The sequence below is a fragment of the Antedon mediterranea genome, chromosome 2, assembly GCF_964355755.1.
Source record: "Antedon mediterranea chromosome 2, ecAntMedi1.1, whole genome shotgun sequence".
Classification (NCBI taxonomy): domain Eukaryota; kingdom Metazoa; phylum Echinodermata; class Crinoidea; order Comatulida; family Antedonidae; genus Antedon; species Antedon mediterranea.
Window position 1 is genome coordinate 30,754,804 of NC_092671.1, and position 16,816 is coordinate 30,771,619.

Here is a 16,816-nt window from a genome sequence, read left to right on the forward strand (position 1 = left end):
AGGCTAGGCTAGGCTAGGCTAGGCTAGGCTAGGCTAGGCTAGGCCCGACCCGACCCGGCCCGGCTAGGCTAGGCTCGGCTAGGCTAGGCCGCGCGATTAAAATTTTTTTCTTCTTCAGTTTGATGACGCACACGCGCGCACACCACTTTTGAAGGTCCTCGAAATGTAACCTCGTCTACGCCGCCGGTTAGCCGGTGATAATGTGTAGTTTGATGATGATTTTTTTAGTTGCCATTTTTTCCGTCCTCCGTTGCTAACCGATATAGACTGAGCGTAAGCTTGGCTTGGCTTGGCTAGGCTAGGCTAGGCTAGGCTAGGCTAGGCCCGGCCCGGCCCGGCCCGACCCGACCCGACCCGGCCCGGCTGGGCTAGGCTAGGCTAGGCTAGGCTAGGCTAGGACCGGTCGCGCGATATGATTTTTTTTTTTTTCTTCAATATTATGACGCACACGCGCGCACACCTCTTTTGAAGGTCCTCGAAATGTAACCTTGTCTACGCCGCCGGTTAGCCGGTGATAATGTGTAGTTTGATGATGATTTTTTTAGTTGCCATTTTTTCCGGCCTCCGTTGCTAACCGATATAGACTGAGCGTAAGCTTGGCTTGGCTTGGCTAGGCTAGGCTAGGCTAGGCTAGGCCCGGCCCGGCCCGGCCCGACCCGACCCGACCCGGCCGGGCTGGGCTGGGCTAGGCTAGGCTAGGCTAGGCTAGGCTAGGCCCGGCCCGACCCGACCCGGCCCGGCTAGGCTAGGCTAGGCTAGGCTAGGCTAGGCTAGGCTAGGCTAGGCCCGGCCCGGCCCGACCCGACCCGACCCGACTGGGCTAGGCTAGGCTAGGCTAGGCTAGGCTAGGCTAGGCTAGGCTAGGCTAGGCTAGGCTAGGCTAGGCTAGGCTAGCCTAGGCCGCGCGATTTAAATTTTTTCTTCTTCAGTTTGATGACGCACACGCGCGCACACCACTTTTGAAGGTCCTCGAAATGCAACCTCGTCTACGCCGCCGGTTAGCCGGTGATAATGTGCAGTTTGATGATGATTTTTTTTAGTTTCCATTTTTTCCGACCTCCGTTGCTAACCGATATAGTCTGACCGTCGTAGGTATATATATGGGGGAGTGTTGTCACGTACAACAGTATAGCATAGCATAGCATAGCATTGAATGCGATGCTTATTGTACTTGCTCCCTTGGCCGACCCGATGAACGCCCGATCGCGTTCGGCTGTGGTTAGGCCGCCTGTGCTCTTGCCTGTGCACCGGTAAAGGCTCGGTGAGTGACGCCGCTCAGACCCTGCGAGGCGGGCGCGATGACTTGTCTGCGCTCGCTCGCCGGTCGTTCGCGTGCGTCCGTTTTTTGATAATCGAAGTGATTTGTGGCCTGGCTTTGGACGTTAGAACCCGAGAGTTTCAAACGCGAAGCGCAGCGTCCCTATTCGGGCGCGGCCTTCGTTTCTCCCGAGGCCTTAGTTAGTCAAGAAGGTTTTTTCAGCCCACGCACTCCTGTCCATCGCGACGGGTGCGCTTTAACCGTGCAATCGGTTTAGGCTAGATATCTGGTTGATCCTGCCAGTAGTCATATGCTTGTCTCAAAGATTAAGCCATGCATGTCTAAGTACAAGCTTGTACCAAGCGAAACTGCGGATGGCTCATTAAATCAGTTATGGTTCCTTGGAACTGAGTTACCTACATGGATAACTGTGGTAATTCTAGAGCTAATACATGCGAACAAGCGCCGACCTAGCGGAAGGCGTGCTTTTATTAGGAACAAGGCCAATGCGGGCTTGCCCGCTCCCCTTGGTGAACTCTGGATAACTTTGCTGATCGCACGGTCTAGCACCGGCGACGGATCCTTCAAATGTCTGCCCTATCAACTTTCGATGGTACGTTATGCGCCTACCATGGTCGTCACGGGTAACGGAGAATCAGGGTTCGATTCCGGAGAGGGAGCTTGAGAAACGGCTACCACATCCAAGGAAGGCAGCAGGCGCGCAAATTACCCACTCCTGACACAGGGAGGTAGTGACGAAAAATAACAATACAGGTCTCTCTCGAGGCCCTGTAATTGGAATGAGTACACTTTAAATCCTTTAACGAGGATCTATTGGAGGGCAAGTCTGGTGCCAGCAGCCGCGGTAATTCCAGCTCCAATAGCGTATATTAAAGCTGTTGCAGTTAAAAAGCTCGTAGTTGGATCTTGGGCCTAGGCTCGCGGTCCGCCGCAAGGCGTGTCACTGCCCGTCCTGGCCTTTCTCTCGGTTTTCACCCGGTGCTCTTGATTGAGTGGCGGGGGTGACCGGAACGTTTACTTTGAAAAAATTAGAGTGTTCAAAGCAGGCCATACGCCTGAATAGCAGAGCATGGAATAATGGAATAGGACCTTGGTTCTATTGCGTTGGTTTTCGGAACTCGAGGTAATGATTAAGAGGGACTGACGGGGGCATTCGTATTGCGGTGTGAGAGGTGAAATTCTTGGATCGCCGCAAGACGACCGACTGCGAAAGCATTTGCCAAGAATGTTTTCATTAATCAAGAACGAAAGTTAGAGGTTCGAAGGCGATCAGATACCGCCCTAGTTCTAACCATAAACGATGCCGACTGGCGATCCGCCGGCGTTACTCCAATGACGCGGCGGGCAGTCTACGGGAAACCAAAGTCTTTGGGTTCCGGGGGAAGTATGAACACGATTTTGTGCCATAACGGATTTCTACAATCCGCATTATTTATAGAATTTTCCTAAAAAAAAGCTATCATTAGAATTAAAAATATTATTTGAAAAAACAGATGTGGTTGTAAGATTTGTTTAATTATTGAGAAACATACAGTTTGATAATGTCAGCCATAATGTACATTATGGTAAATATTTTAGACATAGAAAAAGATCAATAAAATAGATCGACAATATGCAAATCCTTGTTTATTCTATAAATTTATAATTCGCTATCCTTTTTATAATTATAGAAAAAAACATACTAGCTTTTTTAGGTTAAAATATACTGTCCGTTTTCCAAAACAACAATAGACATTACACAATGAGTTTTGTTCGGATTATGAGCTTCTTATTTAAACTAGGTTTAATGTGCAGAAACTACTTTATTTAATAAAAAAATAAATGGTATGGGCCAAAAAAATCTTTATAATGTCCATTTTTTTCGCGAAGTACACACAAAGCAAAGAAAACAAATTTTAATAACTGCAGAATATTTTTAATTTTTAATCATTCATTGTTTTAATACAACTTTACTATAAAGTTCATCTACATGGTCATAAACATTATGACTACAGTATGGTTGAGCTATTGTTATAAAAACTACATGGTCATAAACTTGACTACAGTATATGGTTGAGCTACTGTTATAAAAACTACACGGTCATAAACTTTATGACTACAGTATATGGTTGAGCTATTGTTATATAAACTACATGGTCATAAACATTATGACTACAGTATATGGTTGAGCTATTGTTATATAAACTACATGGTCATAAACTTTATGACTACAGTATATGGTTGAGCTATTGTTATATAAACTACATGGTCATAAACTTTATGACTACAGTATATGATTGAGCTATTGTTATACAAACTACATGGTCATAAACATTATGACTACAGTATATGGTTGAGCTATTGTTATATAAACTACATGGTCATAAACTTTATGACTACAGTATATGGTTGAGCTATTGTTATATAAACTACATGGTCATAAACTTTATGACTACAGTATATTGTTGAGCTACTGTTATACAAACTAGATGGTCATAAACTTTATGACTACAGTATATGGTTGAGCTATTGTTATATAAACTACATGGTCATAAACTTGACTACAGTATATGGTTGAGCTACGGTTATATACAATTATGAAATTGGTTGAAAATTAAATAATTTTTTTAGATTCATTATACATGTAAAATTCCATTAATGTGCACCCTATTGTGACAACCAGTGAGTTGTAAAACTCCCTGCATTAACTTTCATTTAAAAAGTCATCTCTTAATTCTTTTAATTTAACAATAACATTGGTAGGCAATCTACTAGTTGGTGTTAAATTAAATATACTTATCACCTCCTCCTTCGATATTATTTCTCGCCATTCTTGTCCATCTTTTTCACACAGAACAAACCGGGAAGTATACGTTCCAGTGTACCACACTACTTCTACCTCATTGTTATTTATGCTGAATATTTTGCCTATCTGAGGCCATTCTGTGGGATATCTCCTTAAAGCTGTTGCTACCATAGCACCAACATCGAGTTGCTGTGGTGGCTTACGCTTCGAAAATTTACCAATGTGTACCTAGTAGTGTGGGAGAAAGCATAGAAAAGTCATAATCATTTTTCTTACAACCCTAAAAATATAGAATTTTCGTTGATGCATTTGCTTGATGCGATTATGAGATCATATCCCAAATATAAGCACTGCTTTAAACTATGTTGCATTACATGTTTCAAAGATGTAATTTTGAAAATCTATAATATCTTTATCATACCGGTCTTATTTCATTTTCATTATCCGAGTCACTAATGTCTGTCTCGTTTCCATCAGATTCCTCCCTCATAGGGCTTGCATTGTTGTCATTAAAAATGATGTCATGGAGCAAAAATCGCTGTTCATTTCCTTAAAAAAAAAGAGTACGTATTAGTTTTAAAAAGTAAATAATATACATTCATACAAAATATCATGATATATTTATGCTGAGGTGTTTGTTGCATAAAAGCTGGGCCAATACATTGCACACCATGCTGATTGATTGATTTTATCTTATGAATTAATCAGGAGGCATGTTTCTCCAGTGTACTCCACTAGATATCGTTCATGTTATTTGATAATTTTAGGTTCTCACATAAAATGATCAGTGGAAGCATGCATTGGTGAATGTGACCCAACATAGTTGTGTGGAGTAAATAGTTGAATTTTGTTATAGCTGCTGAATCTATACTAAAATCAAAATTCTCTTGTTAACCAAAAAATATATGTGTAAAATGGTGAAACATCACACATGCAATGTAGTACAGTACATACCTTCTGTGATCTCTTCTATATTATTTAAAAATTCCTCCCACCAGTCACGTTCTTCTATTCGCAAAAAATTTGCAACAGACTTTTTAACTTTGGTATATCTGCATTACTAAAATCAGGAGTACACAACACTGGTATATCAGCAGGGCTTTCCTTGAGCAAATATGGAAGTGTGTCCATTTCTCTTGCACATTCACACCAAGTACAATCCGTTGACCAGTTCTTATAGGACATGATGCATTTTCCGGTTTGAGCCAAAACAAACTTAAACTGGTGTGGTTTGCTGTGGTAACGTATGTCTTGCATGTATGGTACTAACCAGTTCTTAATGTCATGCAGATAGGAAATGATACTTGATGTAATCGGCAACTTTTTGTACGAGTTTTCAACAGCACTTCGAAGATGATCAAGTGTAGATGCTCTATATTTGTTCAGGTATTTGGCCACACATGAAAATAATTGGTCAATATCCTCGTGAGTGTGACCCACCATTAAAAACCCAATCTTTATCTGAAAGAGTAAAAGAAGTAATGATTTAAAATTAAAACTTTTCAAAGCAAAATAAAAAAAATACATTTTTAGTATATTTCCATTTTTTCCTCATCTAGTTAGACTAGAATGTTATTGAATATTTTATGTCTTAATAGATAATTACCAATAGTAAATTAATTACTGTCCTATTAGGCTGGTGGAAATCACCCAACACAGGGGATATTTTGTGGTGAACGAGAACAGGGTAAATGAATGATGAACTGGGTTCTTTAAAGTGCACTGTGTATAATGTTTTATTATTTATATATCATTTATAAATGTATAGTCATTTACCTTTCGAAAAATCTTTAACTCTACAAGAAGAGCACATAGGGCAAAAACAAATCTGTTTTTATTATCCTTTCCGCTATTGTCCAACTGCAGATATAAGACTGGTGGTAGAGGTTGTATCTCTGACAGCACCGTCAGTATAATGTTGCAGGTTAGGTTTGAGTCATGTGGAAACTGCTTTAGGTCAATGAAGCAGTGCCCATGTCGTCCATGTACCAGAACACCAGTTACATGTGTGGCTAGTTTCCACATCTTCGACGTTTCTTTTGATTCGCAAGCAAAAGATGGTAAATCAGTCTTGCTTTGGTCCATTCCATCGATAATTATTGACAAATACTTGTTGGGATTCTGTCTTGCTTTCTGCATATGTTTATAGTACTTTCGACGTTCAATACTGAAAAATTAAAATCATATGTTTATAGTTTTATTTTGCATTTAATAATAAATTTTTGTTTTGTTTAGTTATATGTTATCTATTAGCCGATGACAAGATGAGACAATGCTTTACTTCTAATCTATTAAAATTATTGATTAAATAGAGGTTTTTTGTATAATAATGATTTTGTTTATCTTTTCTCTTTTTTTGTTTACAACCACTTTTATTCATTCATTGTTCATACACAATAATTATTTTCATTTTCTACCATTTTTCCCCGTTATTTTCTGTTTTATTTCAATCACTCTTAATTTTATTAAGTTAGAATTATTTTTAAAAACACTAATAATACTATAGAGGAGGTATACAGTGGAAGCAATAATTATTTTTCCTATCTATGGTAATACCGGGTATACAAGTTCAACAGAATTTCTTGTTGAAAGGTTTAAACTACTGGTTTTGTACACAAAATAGGTAGGCATACTTACTTTTGTTTTCGTAAATGCTTCTCTCTCTTCATCATTAGTATTTGCCGTTTTTGCTTTTGATTTGTCTTGTGCAGCTCAAATTTAATTCTGGTGCATTTGCTGCATTTTGCAAAACGATTTTCCTATTAAAAAAAATTGAAAAAATACAGCACGTAAAAATATAAAATTAAACAAATTTTGCATTCAATATAGTGAATGTAGGGAAGGAGTTGTGAGGCCCATCATACATGCATCTGGATTGTACAGTATGTTTTTCCAGTATTTTATTATGAATGAAAATTGAACCTACAGGACTTTCTGCATAACATTGAAGTGAATTTATAAAAATACGTTAAAAAATACTTCAGTCAATGAAGATGACATGGATTTTGTCCATTGGTACAAACCATAATAAGTGTAAAAACGTAAACATACCTCAGGTATTACAATATGCTTGAATTCAACACACCAAAACTTGTAGAATGTCGCTAATGCACACACATCTTCATTTCTTAGCTCAAACTCATCTTTCATATGCATGTACACATCATGTTTGGTAAGCGTTGATGGTAGATGATCACCGTATTCATTACAAAATTTAATAAACCAAGCCCGACACTGTTGAGTTGAATTGCTATATACCATCTTTCTGGTGAAGTTGGGTGGTAAAAGATAACAGCATCCTTCTAAAAAGAAATAAAATGTAAATTTCAAATATTAGGAATTTCAAATACTGTACTATTTTATTATTGTTTGGTTTAATCCATTGATTAATGACTTATGATCATTTTGCATTATCTTTCTAACATAGTGTTAAGCATATTAATTTTATTGTGTAAAAATAATTAAACAATAATCAAATGCATTCTATTCATTTAAAAAAAAGTTATTCTCCACTCCTCGTCAGATCCTGCCTATGTCCCTGTATAATACGACTATAAGTATAATGGAATGTAATCTTCACACAGTCACAGTAATCTTTCCGTTTCAGCAACATTAAAACACATACATTAAAAGTAATATTAACAGCATGTAAAATTAAATAATGTAAAATGTACTGTAAAACTAAACAATTAATTACCAATAGCTTGCTTCCTTATTTTGTAAAAAGTTGACCGGCCAATACCATTTACTAACATCCATGCTTTTGCACAAACTTTGTTAGCACCAACTAGTAGACAGATTTTGGTGGCACCTCCGGATGTGCTGAGATGTTCATTGAAATATTTAAGAATCCAACAGCGTTGTTCATATTCGGTCATTGCTTGAAAAGCTTCCCTTGTTTGTTTTATTTCTCTAAAATTTAGCATACCAATGCACATTAACGCACAACAGCAGGTCAAATACAAGTTGTGTATTGGCTGTAGGTGATTCCTTTTCCTTTTTTTTTACAGAAAGAATAAACAAAATAACAATTATATGGTACCAATTGCGGAAAATGTGATCAGTCAATACGGTTTCAGAAGTTTTGGAGGTTACGTAAAACTAGGTGACTAATTCGCATTAATATATAGATACTTTTAATTCTTTGACAAACAATTTTTTTTTCGGTTCAGATAATTTCAATTTTCGAGTGTTCAATTACAGGTTGTGCAGGTGCCTTGTTCATTAGACAGTTGTACCTATTTACATACCATACAGACATAACATTAGAACCTGACCATAGAATCAGACACAAATGGAAACAACCAGCAATGTCCATATCTTTTAGGTACAGCACAACCATCAACATCAAGCACTATTTAATAAAAGTAGTTTTAAAAATTAATGACATATCAAACTTACCACTACGCTTACTTGTGTGATTAGAGATTTTAATCTCATCATCACTTGATCCAGATGAATTAAGGTAATTAGTTTCTACAGTCTCTAGGCCTCCTGTATTTCTCTTGCAGGCTAAATAAAAATATAGTAGTTTAATATTTATAGCAGCCTATGCAACATACATGTACACAGTAATTCTTCATTTGGGGTAACTGGTGATTGATAGCAGACATTTTCAAATTTTGGATAGTGGAAGATAATATTTTGATCCAGGAGCTATAGGCTTTATGGGAGGTTATTACCATTTATCCTTTTTTTTTCACCATTATTCTCATCGTTATTAATAATGAGGTTTTTGTTATTTCTGAAGAATGCACCTTTGTAATTATTAAGTATGCTAATGATTTAAAGGTGTAGTAGGGAAGTAAATCTAAATAAATAAACTAGCCTCTATAGAGGATACTAATATCTACTAGCTAGTAGTAGTAGTAGTAGTATTATTAGGCTGGCTGCTTAAAAGGTAATTCCCTATCCAAGCCTAGATGAAGTTTTGTATAAAGTTGGTAGGAGCCCTACTAAGAAAGGTTAGCAAAAGCTCATGGTTAATGTTATTGCTACTGACCTGCTGATATGTCATCATCGGAAGTATCGACATCGGAAGTATCGACATCTGTTGTAGAAACCTCCATGCTTTTCTCTCTGCTGCTGGAGGAACTTTGGTAGTTGTTACTAGACAAACAGAGTCTATGTTGTAATCAGAAAATGTGCAATTTAAACTATTATCATAGAAATAATTAGATACATTTATTGTTTAAAAGGGACTGCTAATTTCAATTTTTTATTTTATGATTCCAGATCAATTATTTATTTTACATATCAAAATAATTTCTTTTTTTTCCAGTCAAAAACCCCTGCCAAGGGGACATTATTTTGTTCCTGAAGCCTTAATAGGGGTTATACTGAACGTAACTAGAGGTGGTCCAGTGAAATAGAAAACGTTAACAATGCAAACTTTTTTGTTAAGAACAATCTCAACGCACACAATTGTGTTATAAGTACGGAAAGGTAAATCAACACAAAAAAAACTATACTCAACGATAAATGTCCCAATCGAATACGACATTGCTACCTCCCAGATCGGGCCCATAAAAACATAGGGATAGGCCTAGAGGCGGCCTCTACTCTAACCTAGTAAATAACTACATAACATGTCATTGTATTGTTAAAGTTACTGACCTGCTGACTCTGTCGGTATGTCATCATCAGAAGTATCGACATCTGTTGTAGAAACCTCCCATGCTTTTCTCTTTGCTGCTGGAGGAACTTCGGTAGTCGAAATCCCAGTAGGTGACCCTTCTGTATCATCAACAGCAGAACATCCATTATTGATTGATTGAATTGAACCGTTCCCACGTACAATTAGGCCTACTTCATCATCTTCACTTGAAGAATAGTAAAGCATACGCTCAGTTGGATAAGCAGTGCTGTGTGTTGTTGTTACTTGACAAACAGATTCTGTATCGTAATCAGAAAATTTGCAATTTGATTAAATTATTATCATACATAATTAATTAGATATTAAATCAAGAATGATTCCACCGAAATTTTGAGTTAAAATAACGATAGTGAAGCATATGAATAGGCAAACTGCCTAAAAATTGACATGTTTTGAGAAACTATTCTCATCTTCCACCAGAACAGAAAACAACGCCTAGGCTTAAGATTACTTATATACCAATAGGACAGGTTGTATGTAAATGAGGAAGTAATTAGCATGATAAAACAACAAGGAATGTAGGCAACAAACAATCATATGGCAAGCGTGACGCCTATTCATCAAATGCCTCACTATCGTTATTTTAAATAATTAATTATATGCCACACATGGTAAAATATTATTGAAAATGTGTATGTTTGATCTCTTCTTTGGGACACCCTTTCCCACAAACAAGTGGATATAGGCCTATTAAGGGGGCCGGCACACATTTTGAGTGTACCTGGCAAATGGTTGATTACCCCTATATTAAGTTTTTTCTATCCCAAACACAGTACAGTACTACATACTAAAATTTCCATAGGAATAGGCCTAGGCTAGAGCCTATCTCTAGCGGATTACGGTCGAAGCGGCCGCCAACCAAAGCGGCCGCTAGTTCAATAACGGTAATTTGTATGGAACGCCGTGTGCGCTTTGATTGTCGTTGTTTTGTAATTTTTGATTGTCATTGTTTCGATCCACAGGTTTTCTTTTCCTCGGACGTAAATAACAACCTACATTATTAATATTATGTAATATATTCTCTTTTTTTACAGATTGAATGTGATACGTTCTTTTAAACGAAATGGCGAATCGATGATTACTTACTTTAACTGTTCTAAATGATATATATGTTTAATAAAGTCAATAAAAAACATTCTGGTGTTTTTATTGTATAATAATATATAATAAGCCAATTATTAAGAATAATATATATATTTTTTCAATAAAGTATATCAAAATATATATATTTGTTATTGTATATTAATATATTAGTAAAGTAACTACTGTAAGTAGTACGTGTTCGCAAACATAATTTAATGACAATAACATGATGACATCAATTTATTTATTTAATATCCTAAATTGTTTTATACCTTCAGATATATAAATATTGATCAATTTAAAATGAGTTTTAAATAATAAAATAAGATGCAAGTGTCTGTACGGTACGGTAATTAATTACGCGAATTGCGGCTAATAACTCGACTGGCGGCCGGCCGGCCAGGAATAGTGCTGTAGAAGGTCACGTTTTCGTCTTCACGTTGCTTTATTGAAAACACAAACAATGTATTACAATGGAATAACAGTTAAATGTATAACACACCCTATTACTATTCAATAAAAACAAGTTCGATAGTACAGTGTAAACGAGATATAAAAATTTGGCAATACCGTACGTAACTTATTATTGCAATACTGTATAAAGATTCGATGTAAATGAGATATAAAGATTCGGCAATACCGTACGTAAATTATTAATGCAATACTGTATAAAGATTCGATTTAAATGAGATATAAATATTCGGCAATACCGTACGTAAATTATTATTGCAATACTGTATAAAGATTCGATGTAAATGAGATATAAAGATTCGGCAATACCGTACGTAAATTATTAATGCAATACTGTATAAAGACTCGATAGTATGTAAATGAGATATAAAGATTCGGCAATACCTTAGTACGTAAATTATTATTGCAATACTGTAAAAAGATTCTATGAGATAATTAAGGATTCAGCAATACCGTACGTAAATTATTATTGCAATACTGTATAAGGATTCGATAGTATGTAAATGAGATATAAATATTCGGCAATACCGTGCGTAGATTATTAATGCAATACTGTATAAAGATTCGATAGGAGAGTGCTCAAGAAACGTCGGGTCAACGTAAATTATTAATGATTCGATAGTATATGTAAATATATTTAGTTAGTTAATATTAAAATACAAATAAAATATACATTGATTTATCGGCAGGCAAACTTAATTATTATAGAAATATAAAGATTCGATAGTACATGATTTGGCTTATATTTATTGGTTTGACCATACATACAATTACTGTAACTCAACTCGCCATAGGCCATGGCGTTGACAACGACAATCAAAGATTAAAGCGCACATGGCGTTCCATACAAATGACGATATTAAACTGGCGGCCGCTTTGGTTGGCGGCCGCTTCGACCATACTCCTCTCTAGCTAGGCTTAGTAATAAGTAATATTTACTAGGCCCAGGCCTAGGGCCTAGTACTAGTAGTAGTAAATAACTAGGCCTCTAGCTAGGCCTAGGCTAGGCCTACCTAGGTATGAACATTCATTGTTGTAGGCTAGGCTAGGCCTATATTGTATTGTTACTCACCTGCTGCTGCTGACTCTGTCTGTATGTCATCATCAGAAGTATCGAAATCTGTTGAAGAAACCTCCCATGCTTTTCTCTTTGCTGCTGGAAGAACTTCGGTAGTCGGAAGAACTTCGGTAGTCGAAATCCCAGTAGGCGACCCTTCTGTATCATCTACTCCTAGGACTAGGCCTATGCCTAGGCCTTCTTCATCGTCTTCACTTGAAGAATAGTATAGCATACGCTCAGCAGTTGGAACAGGGTGTTCTGTCGTGCCATCATCAGAAAATGTGATATTCATAATGTTATTATCGTAGAAATATGCATCGTCTTCGCTTGAGTATTGAAGCATTAGCTCAGAGTCGCTTATCATGTTCATGATTTAACAAATTGATAAAAGAAATGAACAATATACGGTTTTATGTTCATTTAACCGTCATTCGCATCTAATCTTTGGAAAAAGCGCGAACGAATTTGATTGGCTGCTGCAGCTGATCAACGTTATATTATTTCATGTGACGTCGTCAACGTCCAATGCAATTACAATACTGTACTTTATTCATTTTAAAACAAACCGAAATTGTCCACTTTTCCATTACTGAAACTGATTTAGGATCAACCTGAGTTTTCGGCATGTATTGAATATAGGACTATTCCATTATTATTTATAGGGGTGTTAGTCAATATGTTGGGTTGGGTGTGCCAGGCTTGTTGAGGCTTCTATTGTTCGTGTCATTGTGCCAATTGTTTTGTATTTCACTGTGTTTGATAAAAACAAACAAAAAACTGCTGCTATAGTTAGCCTATGTGTCTGTAAATTATATCGTATTTTACACTATATTTATATAGCCTATAGGCCCTAACATGTTTTTTACCGTCAACAGTTAAATCATATCATGTTATATTTTACATTTCATGTAATATTATTATATGTTTTTTTTTCTCAACAGCCGAATCAAGTTATATAGCCTCTTACAAATAACAAGAAAAAATACATTCAAACGTTATTCACAATAAGGAGAAAACATATACAACTTATTTAATTTATGTTTTAATTTATATCAATCCAAAGGAAAATTAATGAAACAACGACAATGATGTGGGTATCAGTGGCTGGATCTCAATAGAGATACAAAAAAAAGCGAAAAGCTAAATCAAAACGATAAAGTAAAACAGCCAGAAAAACAATTTATATAAATACATCCATGTTTGTTTTTTTCTCAACAGTTTATGACTTTAACAAATTCAGTACACTTAAAGGCATAAGATTAAGCAAAACATACATTGTGTAACATATTTAATTTAAGGTATATATGTTTTATTTCATCGACCCAGTTTTAAGTGTTATTTATTAGTGTCATGTTTGGTTCAACTCAATGAGTTAGCAATGTTCGTGAGGTTCTCTCTCCAGCTGATCCTGACACAAAAACTAAAATAGTCAGAAATAAAATTGCAGAACTTTCTCTCATGCAACACACACTAACCCTTCCCCAGTACAGGATATATAGGGCCTACACTGTTAAAAAAATTCTTATAAAAAAACTGTAAATTACTGGCAATCTGGACGCCAGTAATTTACCGTAATGTAGAATTACAGGTACTGTTGAAAATAAATTACTGTAAAACTACAGTAAATTATTGTTGGTCATAAAGTCGGTTGTCTACCGTAATGTAGAATCACAGGTACTGTTGAAAATAAATTACGGTAAAACTACAAATTACTGTTAACTTGAAAGTCGGATGTCAACTATAACGTAAAATCACAGGTACCGTTTCTAATAAATTACTACAGTATAATTACTGTTAATCTGAAAGTCTGTTAATGTCAACAATAACGTAAAATCACGGGTACCATAAAACTACGTAAAATTACTGTCGATTTCAAAGGAAGTGGTCTACCATTAATGTAGAATAATGTTGATAAATAACTGTAAAACTACATTAAAATTACTGTCGATTTCAATGGTCAATGATAATGTAAAATCACAGGTACCGTTATTAATAAATTACTGCAAAAGATTCAGTGAATTCCAACCAAACAAAATATTACAAAAATATAAATACCATACAAACAAAATAAATACATGCCAATAATCTTATTTCATGCCTTATATTAAAATGACCATCAAATAAATGGAAGGTTTATTCCAGAGTACATGACCTGGATGTGGTAGATGGACACTTAACAGTAAACCACAGTAAGAATGTTGTTGATCCAATAACAGGAGTCCACACTCAAAACATAGAATCCTACTGGAATCGTGAAAAATTAAAGTTAAAAAGAATAGGTGTAAACGGGAATGGTTACCGGAATACCTTGACGAATTTATGTGGCGAGAAAGATATGGCATAATATAAATTAAACAGATTAAGTAAGTTAAAATAGTATATGTTCCTTGTGCCTTATTAAATAATGTTAAAGTCTTGTGCCTTATATTTGAATAAAGTTTGAAGAATGTATCTTTCGATCTAACGATTTTTTTCTTGTCGTTTGTAGAGGCTATTTGCAACTGTTGAGAAAAAACCAAACATGGATGTATTTATATAAATTAAAACATAAATTGGATATTTTATATAAATTAAAACATAAATTAAATAAGATTAAAATGTATATGAATCTTTTTCTTGATCTTTTCTTGTTATTTGTAGAGGCTACTTGATTTAACTGTTGAGTAAAAAAACATGTTAGGGCCTATAGGCTACTTTATATAGTGTAAAATACGATATAATTTACAGACACATAATAAAAGCTATAGGCTAACTACAGCAGCAGTTTTTTGTTTGTTTTTATCAAACACAGTGAAATACAAAACAATTGGCACAATGACACGAACAATAGAAGCCTCAACAAGCCTGGCACACCCAACCCAACATATTGACTAACACCCCTATAAATAATAATGGAATAGTCCTATATTCAAATACATGCCGAAAACTCGGGTTGATCCCTGATTTAACCTAAAGCCATAGAAATGTAAACTAAAATATGCGTAGTGCATGAATATAGAGTAACAGTAACATTTTTAGTTTTTAATCTTTCTCAGTTTACTTTTAATAATGCTTTGTTTTTTTACGTTTTGTTTTATATTTGAAGATATCAAATTTGTCAGTGGTTTGTCATGACAAATTATACTTTTTAAATATTTTTTTAATGGTTTTTATGTATATTTTTTTAAAAATATAATTATGTTTATTTACTCTTGTTGCACATCTCCCTCATTGAGACTGTGCCTCTGATAAAGAGATAAAAAAAATTCATAACATAATTAACTGTACGCCACATTAAATCTTAAAAAAAAAGTTTATATAAACTTTAGATTCTATCATCAAAACACTTCCCCTATTATGATCAAATCATCTTTCATGTAAACTTGGCCTATTTTTCAGAAATGAATATCCTTATAGTAATACGATGAGTGGTAAGTTCAGAGCTTGGGATTTTTTTAGGAAACAATGAGTTTGAAAGAATCCCAATTTGATTGGTCAAAATTATCGCTACTTATACGTCCGCTATAGATGGCGCTTTTTTTCATACAGATAACTACATAAACAGAACACAATTGTTAAAGAATAATTAATAATATTAAAGAACCAATTCTTTTAATTATTCCTTGTATAAAAATTGTCCCCATGTATGGCAAGATATTCCTAATTTTATCGTATATCATCTTTAATTGTCTGTACACACGAACCATGTTATCTGTATATTTAAATGATTGTTCACACAATTTATTATATCTTATGTATTTTTATTGTTTTACTAAGTTTTATGATTGAAATGCAGTATAGATAACCAATTCGATAGTGCTTAGCACTCAAGAAAGGAAATTCCCAGGTTGCTTTGTTGCGTTGTTTGACTGCGTGAAAATTTAATAAAATAATTCTGTTCGATCCTTTTCCTTCATCTATATGGCTTGTGTTTTTGTAATTTCTGTGTGCATGCTATACATGTTGGCTTCGTCTATGAATTTGTTACCGATTGGCTATTTCCTTTGATTGTTAATGCGTTGGTGGTTGGTTACAATCAGGCCTGCATATTATTTTTCAAAATTATAACATTTTAAATTTTGTTGTAAATTGATGCTTTCAATAATGATTGTAGATCATTTTCACTATTTCCAATGAGAATTATATCGTCGGCCAAGAATGAGTCTTTTTATCAATAAAAAATATTAATCTCTTTCTCTTTGAAATCTTTTGTAAGTTCATTTATATATAATATTAACAGAATTAGAGAGAGAGAGAGACAGCCTTTGTGTGTTGAAAAAAATGGATAATTTTCAATATAAATCCAAATTACTGAAAGAAGACAATGCTGTGGGTATCAGTGTGGCTGGGGGTATCAGCGGCTTGATCTTAATAAAGATACAAAATAATATAAACAAAAAGCTAAATCTAAACGATACAATTTAAACAACTAGACAAAATTAGCAGAGCTTTCGGGCAAAACTAGCCCTTCATCAGTGTGTAGAAATCAAGCGCTGCCTGAGT

General features: G+C 35.2%; 1 protein-coding gene and 1 long non-coding RNA gene across 2 annotated transcripts; both read right to left on the reverse strand.

Moving 5' to 3' along the window:
- Window positions 1-3,895: 3,895 nt before the first annotated feature.
- Window positions 3,896-5,093, reverse strand: LOC140039830 (uncharacterized). The gene is made up of 3 exons (XM_072085416.1): window positions 5,019-5,093; window positions 4,486-4,613; window positions 3,896-4,292 (listed from the first exon to the last, which is right to left on the reverse strand). The coding sequence occupies exons 2-3, from the start codon at window positions 4,552-4,554 to the stop codon at window positions 3,963-3,965; spliced, it is 399 nt and encodes a 132-aa protein (XP_071941517.1). The 5' UTR covers window positions 4,555-4,613; window positions 5,019-5,093; the 3' UTR covers window positions 3,896-3,962.
- A 2,167-nt stretch (window positions 5,094-7,260) lies between these two features.
- Window positions 7,261-8,482, reverse strand: LOC140039831 (uncharacterized). The gene is made up of 3 exons (XR_011842634.1): window positions 8,466-8,482; window positions 7,762-8,060; window positions 7,261-7,366 (listed from the first exon to the last, which is right to left on the reverse strand). It is a non-coding gene; the product is annotated as an uncharacterized lncRNA (long non-coding RNA).
- Window positions 8,483-16,816: the final 8,334 nt, after the last annotated feature.